This window comes from Thermobia domestica, chromosome 3, assembly GCF_964235325.1.
Source record: "Thermobia domestica chromosome 3, izTheDome1.hap1.1, whole genome shotgun sequence".
Classification (NCBI taxonomy): Eukaryota; Metazoa; Arthropoda; class Insecta; order Zygentoma; family Lepismatidae; genus Thermobia; species Thermobia domestica.
In genome coordinates, this window is record NC_137456.1 from 200,018,259 (window position 1) to 200,036,988 (window position 18,730).

The window sequence follows — 18,730 nt, forward strand, 5'->3', positions numbered from 1 at the left end:
TTATTCCATCCGTTTCCATGAATACATATTTCAAACTATTTGTTTAACCATACTGCAGCTTAGATGTTTTCTTAACCATACTTCACCTTAGATCGTTGGATCCCGGGTATAATCCTTGACCAAATAAAATTGTGGTGGACAATATCGTGTACACATGTTTTCTTGAAGTTCTCCCGTTTTCTTCCAGTTTCTTCAAATAATTTTTTCTCAAGAGCTTTTTTTTTTTTAAAAAAAAGGTGAGGTTTCACCGTCTGCTTTAGCCTGGGTGCATAAACGTGGGATGTTAAACTAACATATTTCATATAAATTTAATACATCTGCTGGTGGAATCGAATCCTGAACTTCAAAGCCAAATGAGATAGCTAATTATTCATTCAGCTAATGAAAAAAGAAAACGATTTCAAATTTCAATGTATGTTGGCGCTGTTGGGTCAGTGGTAGAGCGTTCATTTCTGGTGAGTGAGATCTGTGCTTTCCTCAAGTAGACTTTGTGGTGAACAACGTCGTATCCGTGGACTTTCTCGGAGTTTTCCCGTTTCCTCCAAGTTTCTTTATTCCACTATCTCATCCATTTCTCATAATGACTCACGATACTTTAGCCTAACCGGGTTGAAAGTCTGATTAGTTTACTACAAGAGAAAGAGAAATGTTACTGCTGAAAAATCAATTAAGCATTTAGCATTAAGGAAATACTACTTCAATTCTCATTGAAGGAGTGTGCTGCATGGATCCTCATTTTTTTCAACCGTTTTGAAAAGTTCAAAGTTTGTACAGTTTAGTATGACAAATACAAGATTTAACCCTCGATTGTTAAAAAATCATAGTTGGTTTTCTAGTGCTGAATCGTATAAGATCTGTAAAACAAGCAAAATAAAAAAAATCCATTTTAATAAAATATTTACCAAGTTCTTTCATGGTTAAGTTGTTAGTGCTCATGCATTTTGCTAAGTGGTTATTGCACCAGCCTTTGGCATTCGGAGACCGGGGCCTGGATTCACGGTGGAAGGTCATGTGGTTCGGATTCTACGTTAATCAGTTAGGAGGACGTCTCATAGATTCTCCTTGCTGAAAAGGATAACGAACTCAAAATCCAACCTTTTATTAAAAAATACTTACCATAATCATGAGTTTGCAGTCGATAAAAGAAAACCTTATACACTATGTTCTGCATAAAATGAATTTTCGTTACACAATATTTACTGGCAGTGTTACCAAATATGTTAGGACTGTTAAGAACGTTTAGAAATCCAGAAGAAAGAAAGCACAAAATTTTCCCAGAACCCATCACCAATATACAATATATATATATATATATATATATATATATATATATATATATATATATATATATATACAAATATTGACAACTATTTGCACCCCACAATTATTTCAACAACTCTTCCTCTTTCACCTCATCTTTCTTTTCTTCTTCCTTTTCTAGTTTTCTCTTTTGCCACTCCCGTCCCTGTAAGTCTTATGATAAGCCTAATATGGTTTCAGGATTCAGTTCTTTTATAGTCTTTTTCATTGTATTGTGTAATAAGTACACATTTACACACATATCGCATGTATGCTATTTTTCACTTTTCTTTTTATTTCGAGGACAGGCATTTGATAAATAATATGATCGTTCCCCACGATTTTCTATTTTTTCACGGCAGTTATCATTTGGTGTATACTCTTCAAACTCATAGAAAAAGATTGAACCTTCCTGCTTCATTTCTTCTACAAAATAAAAAAAAGACTAAAGTGTTATCAGTAAAAGATATATTCACCAAAATAGCACAAATTAAGATTAGTGTTTTTACTGTGCACAATATGAAATTAATAGCAATAATACTACGTAGGAAAGATCACTCACACCCTTCTGTTATTCTAACTACGTACGAGATTAAAATATCAGTTTCTTTAACGTACAAAACCTATCTAATATCTTTAGTTTGCCAGACCTATGTAGGATTCTGGACAGGACTTAATACATTTTCGAATTCTCCACAAATCCGCACAAACAAACTATCCCTGCTGTGCGAGATCAAGGTTTGATTCTCGATGAAATTTCACAAGAAAGTTTCGTTAGTGTACGGGATCTAGGTTTGATTCCAGGCGGTAATTCATATGGCTCGGATTCACGGTAAATCTGCATTTGCAAAGTAAGCCTGCTGTGTGAGATCCATGCCTAATTCCTTATAAAATGTATATATAATTCGATTTGCCCGTTACGAAGAATATTTTTCTGAGAATCTACAAGAAATATCGCTGTTGAACAGAACGTGAAACTCAATCTTAGCTAATACTTTCATCGGTTTATAAAAGCTAATTTTGAACCCCAAGACGAACGATTACAAAAAGTCTCGTAGTTGTAAAAAAAAAAAAAAAAAAAAAATCACGTATTTCAATCTTTGTGAAAACTCACATTATTCGGATTCTTCCCCCAACAACAAACAGAGTTTTGATGGTATAAAACAAAGTTCATACAAAATTATTTATTAAAAAAGTGGTAAAGCGTTCACTTCACATGTCTGGGGGTCTGTAGTTCGATCCCGGGTCATGCCAACTGGACAAACACTATATACCTGGTTCCTTCCCACTTTTTTCATATACTTTTTTCAAGTGCTTTATAAAGCGAAGGTACATAAAACCAACATTACCAACTTTAATATAACCGGCATAAGTGTAGGATGTTAAAGTAAATATTTCATTTTATTTATTAAAGTATAAATATAATTTCCTTGGTAAACAACAAAAAATAAGATTGTTTCAAGTCAGAGTTGGGCAAATTTCAATTGAATTAACAATTAACAATTAATCTGTAAATTTAATTGTTAATTGCAATGAACAATTGAATTAAGTAATGGTTAATTGTTAATTGCAGTTGGCCATTAATATTGGAAAATCAATTGCAATTAATCAATTGATTGAAAGTAATTGCAGTGGAAAGTAATTGCAATTGAATTCAGTAATTCAATTGCAATTGAAATTAATTAGCAATTAATTCAATTGCAATTGATTTCCACAGCAATTACTATCAATTGATTGATCAATTGCAATTGATTTTCACTGATTAATTTTCAACACTGTAGTTCAGAGAGGGCGTGGGGCAATGGAAACTTTAGCCACGACCAATTGACTCACCACCCATCGTAACCCAAAACCCACCGTGACCCACTCTGACCCACCGCCCACCATGAACCACTCTCACCTACTGTGACCCACAGACCCACCAAAACCCATTATCATCAATTTTGATCCATGATTCACGCCCCCTTCTCTACTGACTAAAGAGTTTAAACTTGTAATAAAACAAGCCTATGAAATTATCACTCATCGGAGTTTGAATTTCTACGATCAATCGCTCAAGCACCGCTCTATTACAATAAGGGCGGATCTGAACTTTCTAATATAAATAAAATAAAGAGTTTGTTCGTGTCTGCCTGTCTATCTTTGTGGGGCCTGCGGACCAGACGAGTGGACCGAAACTTTTCAAAATTTGGTCACGGGTAGCTTGGTCTAGGCCCCAGATCAAGAAGAAGAGTTTTTTTTTTTTGAAATTTCGAACTAGGGGGTCTCAGGGGGACGTTTACCGGGAACGGCCTGGGGACCAGACAATTTGACCGAGAGTTACAAAATTTTGGTTAAAGATCCCTTGGTCCAGGTCCCACACCGAGGTGAAGCGTTTTTGACAAAATTCGAACCAGGGAACGTTTACCGGGACATGTAAAAGTAGTAAAAAATGACCGATATCAGTGTCGATTTCATAGTTTTCGCGGTCGCTGAGATCAATGGTAAAACTCCGATCCCATTAACTTCCAAATTCACCCTATTCGGCTGCGGGCCGCGGGTCAACGGGGGGGGGGGGATACCGAAACGTAAAACTACTCCAAATATATGATATTAGTGTCAAATCCATAGTTTTCGCGGTTGCTGAAATCAATGGTGACACTCAGTGGCGGCTAATGTTAGTGTTGCAGCGTTGCGCAACAACCAAAGTATTTCAAGAAAAAAAATATTATTACCAATAGTAGTAAAGAACAGAAAAATACTTTCTAATACTCCCATATATACTTTAAATAACATATTTTTTTTTACTTCTGTAACTGCCCGTTAGGTTAATTCGTTTTAAAAAGCGAAAAATAATCCGTCACAGAGTCTCTAATTTACATTGTGTTGCAGCGAGCATGCAACGACCAGATTCCTTCAGCGCGGGAATTGGAGCAAATGTTAAGTCTCCTTTCCCCTATCTCAGAAGTTAAAGGGACTGGTCGTTGCAGTGCTTCTGCAACACAGCACGGTTTGCAGTGAACGAGAAGGTTTTTCAGGCTAAATAAGATTTCTGAATTTCTTTTGCACTAGCAATTAACAAATGGAATTTGTTTTTATGCATTCATATTTTTAAATTAAGTAGTATTCGCTATCGCTGAGATTAATGGCGATACTTCCACAGGTCTTGACTTCCAAATACAGCCCCCATCGGCTGCGGGCCAGAGGCGTTGTGTTTTCAAAATTCGAACCGGAGGATCATAGGTGCTTTTACCGGGATATGTAAAAAGGTAGTAGAAAATGATAGATGTTAGTGTCACATTCATAGTTTTCGTGGTATCGGCTGGAGGCTAGAGGAGATTTTTTTCACAATTTGAACCAAGGGGGTCTGAGGGGGCGTTCACCGGGACATGTAAAAGTAGTAGAAAATGAACAATATTTGTGTCGAATTCATATTTATCGGGGTTGCTCAGATGTATAGTGACACCCCCGATAGTGTTTACGTTCAAATTCAGCCTCCATCGGCCCTATCAATGAAACCACATGTACGTTGTTGGATATATATTCACACAAAATATATCCAATTTTAGAAATGTTTCTTAATTGTTCTCCCGTTGTTCAGTTTGTTTACATTGATATTTTATCTGATCCGTGCGAAGAACGGGCATAAAAGCTAGTACGAAATGGTAAAGTGTTTGTCATGGACCAAATTACAATGAATTCAATTATATAGATGATTATTACAATTATCATTGATACTTATTTCCTTGTTGAATTATAGATACTTTTCAATGGAAAAAAGAATAAAATTTGAGTCCCAAATCAACGTAAAATAGACCAACGTAAAGGAAAAAATGTATAAAATTTTCCATATAATTAAGCTTACAAACTTAAAATTTCCATGTAATTAAGCTAAATTTCCATTTTTGTGTCGTTTTGTGCGCCTATTTCCTCGTTTTTTGCGTCACCGGAAATGGGTCAATGTTATCCTACAAATATGGCGGAACAAGTTAATGCTGTTCCGTCAGGAACGATTACGAGGTCATTTCCTCCACATACTCTTGTGCGTGTTTTCTACCGTTTTGTAAGCCTATTTCCATGTTTTGTGAATCAATGGTAGTGGATCAAAATGGGCATTCAATGTGGGATGAAAAATGACACACTCTCCCACCAGTATCGAATTTCGAGGTCGCTTTTTTCGCATTGTTTAGTGCATATTTTGTATCGTTTCTGCGCACATTTTCACGTTTTGTGCGCCAAAGAAAGTGGGTCAAAGAAGACCTACAAATGTGGCAGAAAAAGACATATTCATCCCACTTTCAAAGCCCATTTTGACCCACTTCCATTGATGTACAAAACGACAGAAATCATGCATAAAAAAGTGAAGGAAACGATCTCGACATTCGATGGTGACGGAACAGTTATTCCGCTATACTTTTAGGCCATTTTGACCCATTTTCGTTGTCGCACTAAAGTGGAAATAGGAGCACAAAACGGTACTAAACAGGCACTATCCGATGCGAAAGAAACGACTTTCAAATTCGATAGTGGCGAAACAAAGGCTCTTTTTCCTCACACCTTGATGGACCATTTTGACGCATTTCTGGTGATGCTCAAAACGTGGAAGTAGGGGAACAGAACGGTACAAAATACACACTAAACGATGTGAAGGAAACGTCCTCCAACCTCCTTGGTGGCGGAACAGCATTAACGTGTTTCGTTATATTCGTAGGTCCATTTTGACCCACTTCCGTTGACGCATAAAACGTACAAAACAGGGGTCATTTTCGTCACATTTTGGAGGCCCATTTTCACACACTTCTGGTGACACGCAAAACGTGGAAAAAGGGCCCGGAACGGCACGAAAATTTACTAGTCGATACGAAAGGAAGGACCTCGAAATTCGGTAATGGCGGAACAGTGTGTCATTTCCGTATTTGAATTTTTCTAATCTAATTTTTCTAATCTGAATTCCTTGAATTTTGATGATTTGTCGTTCCCGCGCCCCCTTTGGTCGCGGCACTCGGGGCAATTGCCCCGGTCGCCCCGCCTACGCGACGGCCCTGATCCTAATTACAAAGTGTTGTATTCATATATATATAATAGTTATGAATATGTGGTGCTTGTGATAGTTTTAATTAATTTTTTTATATGGCCATTTTTATTCTTGTTTCAATTTCCTACCTTAGGTATTACCACTGTGCTGACAATGACTTTCTTAGGACTGGAAGCAAGGACAGATTTGCCAAAAGTACCATATCCAACAGCTCTCGACTTCTTTGTATTTCTGTCATTCGCTTTTATCTTTGCTACAATTATTCAGGTAAGTAGTTAACAGATACTAAACTAACATATAACAATAGTTCAAAAATAGATACTAAAGCCCTGTATTCACTTGTTCGACTTAGTCGCACGGCTAATCGACTTTCTGCAGTTTCGACTAAATCGAAGCTACCAGGCTGAATCAGATCGATGGAATGCGTTTAATTATTTCAACCAAAATTGAATGCTGCTTGCAACGGAGTAACAATAGTCTTTGGCGCCCGTAGGCAAAATCCCTAGTGGCGCTCCCCTCACCCATAGAGTAGGCTCCATGCATGACCATTATAACTTGTGCGTACGCGCAGAAACGGTCATTATCCGAAAATTATCAGTGCGAGGATACTGACCGTTTTTCTTTTTATATCGTTGAGGTATGTATTTTAAAAGTAAACTAGACAGAGTGTCCTGTTCATCAAAAATATACTGATGTAAAATTGGTAATGTAAATAAATAGTAATGTATCAACCAGCATTACCAAAACGATTTCAAATGAATATATATATTATATATATATATATATATATATATATATATATATATATATATACATATATATATATATATATATTATATATATATATATATATATATATATATATATATATATATATGTATATATAAGGATTAGACATAATTATAAAATTTTGTGAAACCGCTTATAAGCATTTTTTTCTATGTTCAGTTTTTTTTAATCAACGAATTGGATACAAAATCAGAAGTGTTCTTTTCACTTTTGCTTATGCATTTTTTTTCAGACCAGAGATGTCCAATTCATGAGCATAATTTTCACGGTCAAAGTGTCTTCTTTTTCCCCACCCGACCTAGTCCTAGCCTATCTTTAATATTTTATTACAGTGATACTAGAAAATACGTTCGAAAATTTGTTTTGGATTGCTCTTTGAAAACCCCGAGGTTGGCGCCCTAAGCAGTTGCCCGGTTTGCCCGACAATTGGTGTTTGTGTTTGGTTCTGTGTAGCCGCAGTAAGTGGCAATTGTACTGTCTCCTAATCATGACAACGCTTTTTAACTTGTTTTAATCCAGATCTTATAGGTCATAGAATTTGTCACAGTGCTATAACCTAGACGAGTTTACAGTAATGCCAATAATTTGATACGCAAATGTAATAAACTGAGAGTGAACAGGTATTTGTATTCTTGCCATGTTCAAAAAGGAAGACAGCAGAAACTTGAGGCTCCATTTATGTATATAATTTGCTTCTTTTTTATTAAAAATCTGCTGCGTCCCCTAATATACCAAAACTCCCTGCGCCCGTAGGCAATGCCTACACTGCCTATCCTATTGCTACGCCACTGGCTGCTTGTCGACTCGCTCTCTTCTGGTTGATTCGAAATCGGCTGGCAATTGTAAAGGTGTCCAAGCGGAAAGTAATTGGAACAATTTTCCGTGTTATACGACACAAGTATTAAGGGACAAAATTAAAATATCAGTCACAAGAAAAAAGAAAAGAAAATGGTGTTGGGTAAGGGAATGGAGATTAAGAAGAGAGTATTTAGAAACATCATATAATTCTTTTGAATTTTTTTCAGTAAAAGATTCTTATGTAGGTTTAAGAACTTATCATAGTTTCACAGTAATAACTCTAAACTTATAAATATAAAATACACATTCTCTAGCCCTACATTATAGAGAAAGATTCCCCTGCTTGAAATTAATATGTTACACTCACTCATATATTATATGGACTCACTCATAGTAACTGCAGTATACCACTTGTAAACATCAAATACTGCTTACCTAAATTTTGCAAAAATTCTTCACCAGTGAGAATCAATATTCTATTAGTCTTCTTGTAGGTCTATTTATACTCAACACATATTAACCATAAAATTAACGTTGTTATGACGGTCTATTGTAAACTTGCACCGTGCAATGTATTAAGAAATCATTAAATAAGAAAAATAATGATTTTTTTAAATTGACATGATCTTGTAAAATTCAAAGTTCTTTACTAGAATGACCACAAGTAAGTAAAAACCGTGAAGTCCCTGTTTAGGTACACATACTTAGAATCATAATATATTTATTTATTTATTTCAACGGTATTTTTACTCTTGTAGAAGAGAAAACTTACATTATTGGATGGAGATTCACTTTAGAAAGGTTTACCTGCTATGGGGACAAATAGAGAGTAGTGCCATAAAAACTAACATTAAGTAGAAAAAGCACAAAACAACTTGTGCTTGATGCAAGCTACTAAAACCGAGAATGTTATCCAAACCACTCAGGGTAGGAGCAGCGAAACCTTTGCTTAGCACAAAAGATTATATTATTTTTAATAGGTCATGTCATAACACTTACCATGTTACTAATGGAGCTTCATCTTGCATAGTGTAGCGTAAAAAGGAATCATATTCATGAAACCAAGCAATCTTGAGTTTGTTAATTTCTTACACACCTGCACCCAACCTTTTCGAAGCATTTATTTTTGCACCTTATCTATTATAGGTGTTCTAATATTTTTAATTTTATTATGTAGATTCGCAGTTGTAATTTTTAAATTCATTTCATGAATAATTGCTCCTAGTGCTGTTTCTCTAGCAGCAATATTCTTGTAAAAAGCTTTTTTTTTTTTTTTTTTTTTTTGTATTTCGTAAGCATTCATTTTTCTCATATAATTCTAAAAGCAGTATCATCTCAGCTGTACTGAACGGGCCATTTCCAGGACACTTTTCATTTCCGTTGAAAACGTTTTGGAATCAGGTGGTTACACTAGGCAATCCAGTAGTCTTCGCTGGGCAATTGATCGAATCGACTCCTGAAAATAGAACGTCTTTCAATTCAATTACCCGTCGATTAGTCGCTTTCGACCAGTAGGCGATTTAAGTTGAAGTCCTGTTTACACAGTCGACTGACAAGGCAGGGTACCCAGGTGTAACACACCAATTGTGATAAGATTGCACAGACATAAAGAATATTGAAAAATAAGCGACACGTATTTTTATATCGGCCAACAAGCGCATTAAAAGGGTCAAATAGGGGCATAAAATGGGGTCAAAATGAGATTATGTATAATATAGCGAGAACGAGAAGAGATATCGGAAAAGTTTAAATGTACGAAATACTACCCATAGTCAACGCAATTCATTGAAGTAGAACGCACCCATGAGAAGAGAGGAGAATATCCGGAAATGGACCAATCACGTGTACAACATTGTCACAATATGTTACGGAAATGAGGGAAAAGGGTGATAAGGAGCAGGGAGAAAGAAGAAACGAAAACAGAAAATACGTGTTTTGGCATTGGGTGCATACATCACCCATATGCGAAAAAAACGCAGATTTATATCAATGCACGAGGATGGGATAAAACGCAGGAAGGATGCAAATGCCGTTCGTATAGGCAGCCAGCAAGTCAGTACTGCGCAGTGGGTTGCATATATCGGGTAATGGAACAGAAATTCATAGCACAGTAGAATGTAATAGCAGATGGTCCACATACGTAAGATAAACAGCAAAAGTAATATCAGTATCACACTTGAGTATCAACATTATATCACTACGAAAATACGCGTACAACATGACAGTAATAGTAACAATTTTGTTTCTGTGTTACTACTGCCTACACACATTTTCGTTTCCAACATCCATCTCACCGTTGTTCTCATTACGCGATATATGCAACCCACCGTGCAATGATGTTTCGCTGGCTGTCTATATGAACGGCATTTGCATCCTTACTGTGCGTTATCCCATCTTCGGACATTGAGATAAATCTGAATCTCTTTCCCATACGGGCAACATATGCACCCAAAGCAAAAACACGTATTTTCTGTTTTCGTTTCTTCTTTCTTCCTGCTCCTTATCAACCTTTTCGCTCATTTCCGTAACACATTGTGACAATGTTGTACACGTGATTGGTCCATTTTCGTATGTTCGGCTCTCTTCTCATGGGTGCGTTCTACCTCATTGAATTGCGACTATGAGTAGTATTTCGTTCATTTAAACTTTTCCGATATCTCTTCTCGTTCCCGGTATATTCCACATAATCTTATTTTGACGCCATTTTTATGCCCCTATTTGACCCTCTCAATGTGCTTGTTGGCCGATATAACAAAAATATGTGTCACTTCTTTCTCAATGTTCTTTATGTCTCTGCAATCTTATCACAATCGGCGTGTTACACCTGGGTACCCTGCCTTGTGAGTCGAAAGCGACGTCAGTTCAACTGAATCAACCACAAATCAATTAAGTGTAAACGCTCCATAAGTCACCAATGATGATATTTCGGAAACATTGTTTAGATGAAAATATGATCAAGAAAGACATGTTCAAATGTTTCTAGCATTAAATCAGTTTTAAAAATTTCTCTGTCTCAAAACGGATTTCAATTAGCTATTGAATGTTTATTGATACACTGTGGGATTGAGCGACATAACAGTTGAAAACCACTGATTTAAAGTATAAATGTTCAATGAATGTGTTTTAACCATTTCGACGTATAGAACGGAGACCTGGACACTGGAAAAATCAAAGGTACCGTGTGCAGAGTCTGCGGATTTCAGAAGGAAGCATAAAAACTATATGTTGGGAATCACCGGTAACGCGAGGAAAATGACTAGATTGATCCAAAAAAACAATATTTGTTTTATATCAGCTTAGTTCTGATCAATCATATATCGTATTATTTAATTAATTCTAGGTTATACAATACTTTTTATATTATTTGCTGAATCAATAATGCAAAAAAGGCTTAAGAAAAATAGTCTTGTCCTGTCATAATCTGTCTTTTGTTTTTACAGTTTTATTACGGCCAGAGAGTTGGATATTTGCAGTGTCAATATCACTTAATTTAAGAGTGTTCATAATCATTAAGCTCTTCATCAATTCGAAAGGGTATTGAGCTCTTCGTAATAAAAAAATGCAGAACACAAGAGTAATTCATGTTTATTAGACCTTTCTATCAGTTTTTCCACTACTTAAATATAAACTATGGTGCTATAACCACCTCTAAATCCAGTCTATTCTCTTGTTCGGGCGAGATCTGTTCCCCTAATCTTTGTTAAAAATAGTACTTTCGTTACCAACTTGAAGAGAGACAATTAATAAGTCTCTAATTATGTATGTTTTCTTTGTGTTCTTTCTAATGCAAGAATTTGGCACTCACTCAGAATTTTCGGGAGCGTGACTACTTCATGAACATTTAGAATTAAACTGCAATAGTATGTTTTGCATTTCTTCGTCAGCTTCCTTTGACATGTTTATTGAAATTTCATCTATTCTTACTACTTTAGTTTTTAAATTTCATGCACCTTATAGCATATATAACCTCCTCTTATAGCATGAAGATATGTATGCTTCCTCTTGATCGCCATTTCTTTCACTTCTGATTTATTGCTTGCATTTAACTTTCTGTAGAAAAATTGAGTCTCCTTTGGTATTCCTTCGCAGGTTTTTATTCTCATGCTGCCCTCTTTATTCAGCTCAACGACCTGCTTTTGTCCATTGCATGGCCTTCCCTTTGTTTTGTTGTTGTTAGTAGTTTTTCTTAACCTTGTCGTATCTTCTGTAATGCATGTTCATATTGTCTTCCAAAGTTATATATATATACACGGCCTTTTCCATAGTATTAACCTAAAAACACCACACTGAGCAAGGTTATGTGATAAAATATATAAAAACGCAAAGGAGTGGAAGTCTGAAGACACCATTAGTGTGTTTTAAACTCTCACATGTTTGTGTTTTTATACGTATATTTTATAACATAACCTTGCTTAGTGTTATACACTGACTAAGCAAAACTCATGGAATAGCAAGTGACTTGTTCGCGAATGGACACCACGTGTGCTCAACGCCACCTGCAGAGCTCCGCGACAGCTTCAATTCTGTGTAAGACGTTGTGGAAACTGGCTGTGTGAGTGATCCAGTAAAATCCAACGTCGTCGTGAGTTGGCGGGATTCGAATGGCATGGTGGTGAGTGCCCGACGCGTGGGACATTCGATTTCGGATGTGGTGCAGGAATTCGGCTTCCCACGTTGAACCGTATCGAGAGTGTACGAGAATGGGTGAATGAAGGTGTCACAGTTTACTACAGAAGGGACCACATTGCGCCAATATCGTCCGTGACGGGTTCGACGAGGATGCAGGTGAGATCCAACGACTGAATTCGCCACCCAGAAGCCCTGATATGAACTCCATTGAGCATATCTGGGATTCCCTTGAACTCGGGCTCCGGACATTGGATCCTCAACCCACAAACAGGCCACAATTGGCTGCAGACTGTGTGGTGTTAACTGCCTCTGGACGTGTACCAGGGCCTTGCAGACTCCGTTCCACACCATATCATGGCGCTACACAGAGACAGGGGGAGGGGGCCACCAGATAATAAGTGGGTATCCCATGAGTTTTGCTCAGCCAGTGTATTTGGAGTTAATCCACCGTAGATCTATTTCCACTATGCCACTGGATATGGAAGCATCATCATTTGATTCCTCATGTACGATTTGGTCATTCAATATTTTGTCTGAGGTGTTTATGTACACTACGAACCAAGAGAAATGCCTGAGACGGGTGGTTTGATAGTAGCAATTCAACAACAAATAACACTAGTAGTTGCAAAACCGTAGAATTTAACGAAAATTGTTTCCTGTAAAAGTTGTTTATTTTTTAGTAATACTTCCAAAAAAATCGAAATTAATACCACTTCTATTTGAAAGTTTGGAGTTGATACCCCGTGGAAGTATTTCCTTTGCGCCATTGGATACGGATTGGAAGCATCACCATTTGATTCTTCACATAGGATTTGGTCATACATTTTTTTTTTGTTTGAAGTATCTACGTGCACTACGAGCCGAGCAAAATTCCTGGGACGGGGGTTTAATACACCTTGTATATATACGCAGGATGTTAATGAGATATATCGACAAACTTTAAGATGTGATTCCTCACATAAAAATAAGAAAAAAAGTTGATATGGAGCAATGGCGAAAAGTCCATAGTTTCAGAGCTATTGCTGTCCAAAATCGCGAAAAAGCCAAATTTCAAGAGGCCCTATTTCGAATTCGAGAGACTGTGGATGGTGGTCCTTATCAGCGTAAAGGAAATCATACATACGCAATTTAAAAATGCATATTTTATTAATGTTCAGTGGTTATACAGAGTATTCTCTGCAGGGTGAAATTCCCGAACATGCGATCAACCGAATTTTGAGATATGCTTCTTTATGATTGGTCCAATGTAGACAACGATTAGCCTTGATAGCAGTGAACACGGAATCCTTTAGCGCGATGTCGGAAGTGCTAAGGATCGTCAGCAGCACAGTCTCTCGTACTCGGGAAAACGCATGCTGCGATGCTTTCTTTCACGCTTATAAGTGAAGAAAACGTGAAATATACCATAACGAATTACATATCATCACACGTTATTCCGAACACAAAGAAACATGATGCTGACGGTTCCTAACACTTCCGCCTTCCCTCCGAACCATTGGATGTCCACTGTCGTCAAGGTTTACGCCCTGCCTACTTTGAACCCTCCTTGAAATCCGAGTATATGTGAAAACTCTATTGAAATCATATCTGAGACTTATTCCCTGTAGGGAATATTTTCTACACCTATTGACAATTGATGAAATATGCACTTTTGGATTGTGTGTGCGTGGCTTCCTCTGCGCTGATAAGAACTACCATCTACAGTTTCTGGAATTCGAAATAGGTTCTATTGAAATTTAGCTTTTTCGCGATTTTGGACAGCCCTAGCTCTGAAACTATGCACTTTTCGCCATAGATTCATTTTTCTCTTATTCTGATGTGAGGAATCACTTCTTACAGTTTTTAGCTACAGTTCATTAACACCCTATATATATATATATATATATATATATATATATATATATATATATAATGAACGACTAGTTGCTGCCTACATTTTTTAAGTAGACAATCCAACGAAATACTTCTCCATTTTTCACTGTTAACGAAAATCATGTTTGTACCTGAAATGACTGTACATTTGGAACGATATTGTAGTTTAAAGACCAGCATGAGATCATTAGCATTCAATTTTAATGATAAAACCATTCCCCAATAGCATCCTGGATCAAAACATATGTACGTCAAATGTTGATTTTTTTTTTATGAATTTGTGTTCGCAATTATTATCCATTGAATACATGGTACACTAAGCGTGTAGGTGTTCTCATAAAGTAAGTTTAGTTTGGTAATAAAAAAATCGAGTACAGATAAGGAAAGCAATGTATTGCACAAAAATTAATAACTTACACTACTCTACCACATAGCTCCCGTAATTTTCCAGGCATTTTTCATAGCGTGGTATAAGTTTATGTATTCCTGCGTCACTCTTCATCGTTGTCGAAGTGCTTACCACCAAGGAAAGGCTTCAGATGCAGAAAGAGATGGAAGTTGCTAGTAGTGGGGTCGGGACTGAACGGAGGATGGCCAGAAACTTCCCAGCCGAAGCTTTCAAGTAGTTACTTGGTCACAGTCGCAGTGTGGTCGGGCGTTGTCGTGAATGAAAACCACAGCTTTGGAGAGCATTCCTCTGGACTTGTACTGCATTGCACGGCGCAGTTTCTTAAGTATCTCAGAATAAAAATTTTTATTGATTATTTTACCTCGTAGTAAAAGTTCAGTCAGTAAAATGCCTTGTCTATCCCAAAACACTATGCACATGACTTTTTGGTGTGTCGAGAATTGGTTTGGTTTAACCTTTGTTCGGGACGAAGTGTGCCTCCATTCCATCGACTGCCGTTTCGTTTCAGCAGTGTCATAAGCAATCTAAGTTTCATCACCCGTAACTATCTGCGATAAAAAAAAATTTCGCCATCATCATGATAACGTGTCAGAAAATCAAGTGCCCATCCGTTGTTTTCTCTATTCCTCAGTAAGAAGTTTAGGCACCCAACGTCACATAGTTTACGAAAACCCAGTTTTTCAGTAACAATCTCGTAAAGTACCGTTCCTGAAATTTGTAGAAATTCAAGAGTAAGAGCATTAATCGTAAAAGGACGGTTGCACTTAATCCTTTCTTCGACTGCACTCACCAGTTCATCCGAAACCATAAATGGACACCCACATTATTCGTCATGCACTTGATCACAACCTTTCCTTAAATTATCGGACCCATCTTCTCATCATTGAATCATTCATTGCATTTTCTCCGTAAAATTCGCAATAAATGTCACTTGCTTTTACGTTCTTTGCATTCAGAAAACGAATCACAGATCTAATTTCACAAGCGGCGGGATTTTTGATCAACGCTATCATTATAAATAATCACTACGAACGACATACAACACAGAGCGATCTCAAAATGGCGTCATTTCGTTCTGCTTGTACTAGAGGAACTAGTGCGCATGAGCGGAACAGCGATCGTAGCGCTGCCACGGAGAAAACTCGAAGCGGAACTTATTTTACGAACTTCCTATCGTATATATATATATATATATATATATATATATATATATATATATATATATATATATATATATATATATATATATATATATATATATATATATATATATATAAGTTGTAAAGTTGTAGTCAGCCAAAGTTTGTGGTTGGCCTACCTGTGTATGCCCATGAATGGGTATATAGGATAACCTTTCTACTCTTTAATATGAATAAGTTGCTCCATCTCACAAATGTTGGGATAAGTGCACAAAATTACCCAGTAAATTTTGGAAATTACCAAAACTAAAAGTTTTGTATCGTAATATAGTACCATGGTATATATCTTTCAAAGATAGGGTGGTGCATCTTGTTCTCTTCTATGGGTTAAAAAGTCCAAAACTTCACATTTAAGATATTTTTTACTTATTGTACCCACTTTGATGAAGCTGCAGTATATCACATTATATGGCTACATGTATGAGTACTAAGATCCATTCTCTTTCATAGTATATGAGTACCTCGAATATCCATTCTCTAATTTCGGAAGGGATGCAGTTCATGCGACCTTAAATTTGGTAATCGTTGAAAAATAAAAATAAATCTTAATGCTCCCCAGTACTCATGTATTCACGTCTGTAAATATGTGTATTCCATTGTTTCCTTTCATGAATAAAAAATTGTCAAGAATATAAATGCAACTAACACACTTAACTATGTGCTCGGTTTTCGACGTAATTTATCCACGAAGATTATTCCTTATTGTAATATATGTTCATATTGCATTATACAGGGATTAATTCTCTTTGATAGATCATGGATACATTGATATTCCTTCTCAGAAGTAGTGCATTTGACCTTCACTTAATAGTTAACTGAACTGATGGAGTCCTTTCTAACCGACACAATTTTCATTCTCGACTACATGAGAAGAAAAGACGTTAAAGAAAAACGAGAGTACGAGTAAGAAAAATCGAACATAATGAAACAAAATGCAAAAGAAAACTATTGATGATTTAAGAACAGGTTGAGTTAGAGCATTTGAAGGTGATAAGTGGGTGACAAGGACGAGAAAAATATGAATAAATAAATAAGAGGATGATACAGAAGATGATTCAGTCGAAAACAAGCTGTGTTAAACTGTTATATGGAGTTAGTTAAACTGGAGTTTATTCTTTATTAAAGTGATGAAAGTTCGGCAATAAGTAATAACTTGTCCATTACTAAGTAATAACCGGGTGAGTAACTCAAAGATTTAATTCCGTATTAAGTTCACTCTAAGTGCAGTAGCGTGTTCGAGAAGAACATACTTAATTGCTGGATGTGAAGTAAAGTTGTCATAACTGAATTTCCTTTCCTTCAATATGAATGCTAACCTTTACCTCCTTTTATAGAATAATTTGTATATTTCCTGTATTGTTACTCGAAGGAGAGTGACAACAATATGGTGAGGGAAAGAAAGAATTTTAAGAGGAATGTTAGTTGTAGTAATGCCCATTTCGTTGAACAATTTCGAGACACCAAGTTCTGAATGTCTATATTTACTTTTACTTTTAGTTACATATGTTCGCTTGCATTTCTTTTCAAAATTCTATTAATTTTATGCATCTAGAGCTAAATTTCTTCTTAGATTGTATGGTTTATGTTTGACATTGCGTAAGTTTCTTACGTTTATACAGGCTTATTGGTATGTAAGCTGATACCCTGTCTTACTGTTAGTATTCGAATAGAGGTTGTGTAAATCCAAATTTAGAACCCATTCTTTAGCTCGCAGTATGTCGGATTGTGAGATTACATCCGATTATGGATAGAAGTGGCCTATGTCAGCATTTGTAAACAGAAGTTTGTTAATTTGATACTTTCGTTTCTTAACTGAAACACTAATAATACTAATATATATTTTATTTTTCTCATTATTTCTTACTCCTTTTTCGTTTAGTATGGAAAATCTTGTTTAAAATTTTATGTTTCAATTTTCTCTCTAAAAGTTCGAATTTTTTTTTTTCACTCGCTGAATGTTTTCGCTCACATAATTTTCCTTACTTAAAAGTTGTTACAAGTCAGACAAAGCAACTAAGGAATCCAAGGAGTTTAATATAAAAACCCAGGCATCATTGTACACAAAACACGTAGATCTTTCATCAAAGGTTAAGAAAAAGAACTTTCCTAAAGAATCGGCATAGTTCAGAATTAAAAAGTTGCAAAACTGTAATCCTAACACTTGTGTGTTCCATCAATTCTTACTTAACACAGCTAAGCGCTTAGTTGGCTGAAATAAACACTCACTGTTGTTTACAGAAAATGTCTCAAATCGTTAGAAATTCTTGTTGGTAACAACTCATTTTCGTTCCATTTTATATCCTTATTTTCTCTTGACCCATTCTATGGCAACATTCATTCATTGAGCCTAGTTAACCAATAGCATTCAACCATTGTTACAAGCAATCAATCCGATTTTAGTAAACAATATTTCCACGTATCAGAATTCAGTGTAGTTGATATACTTAGCAATCAGAATTCAATAGAGACAATGTGACGTCAATTTGTCCTCATTGAAGTTATTCCAGATGACAAATCCAAACGAGAGAGTTAAGTGATAGCTCCAAAATCTGTTTCTACAGCTACATTGACCTCCGCTTCACATTAAGATGGTCATGTACAATAACATTTTAGGGGTACAAAACGTAATGAAAACTTTCAGTTTAACTTTCCACGATTATGCCCTTGAGGCTAAGTGCGTTTGCACACGGCAACGATAATATCGGTGGAAGCCCCGATAAT

At 36.2% G+C, this 18,730-nt stretch overlaps 1 protein-coding gene across 2 annotated transcripts in view; it reads left to right on the forward strand.

Annotated features, from left to right (window-relative positions):
• Window positions 1–18,730, forward strand: part of Grd (gamma-aminobutyric acid type A receptor subunit Grd) — a 1,945,208-nt gene that overhangs the window by 1,899,383 nt on the left and 27,095 nt on the right. For both annotated transcript variants that reach the window (XM_081752088.1, XM_081752089.1), the window contains one exon: window positions 6,447–6,580. In XM_081752088.1, the coding sequence (XP_081608214.1) occupies window positions 6,447–6,580 (134 nt within the window). The remainder of the gene's footprint in view (window positions 1–6,446; window positions 6,581–18,730) is intronic.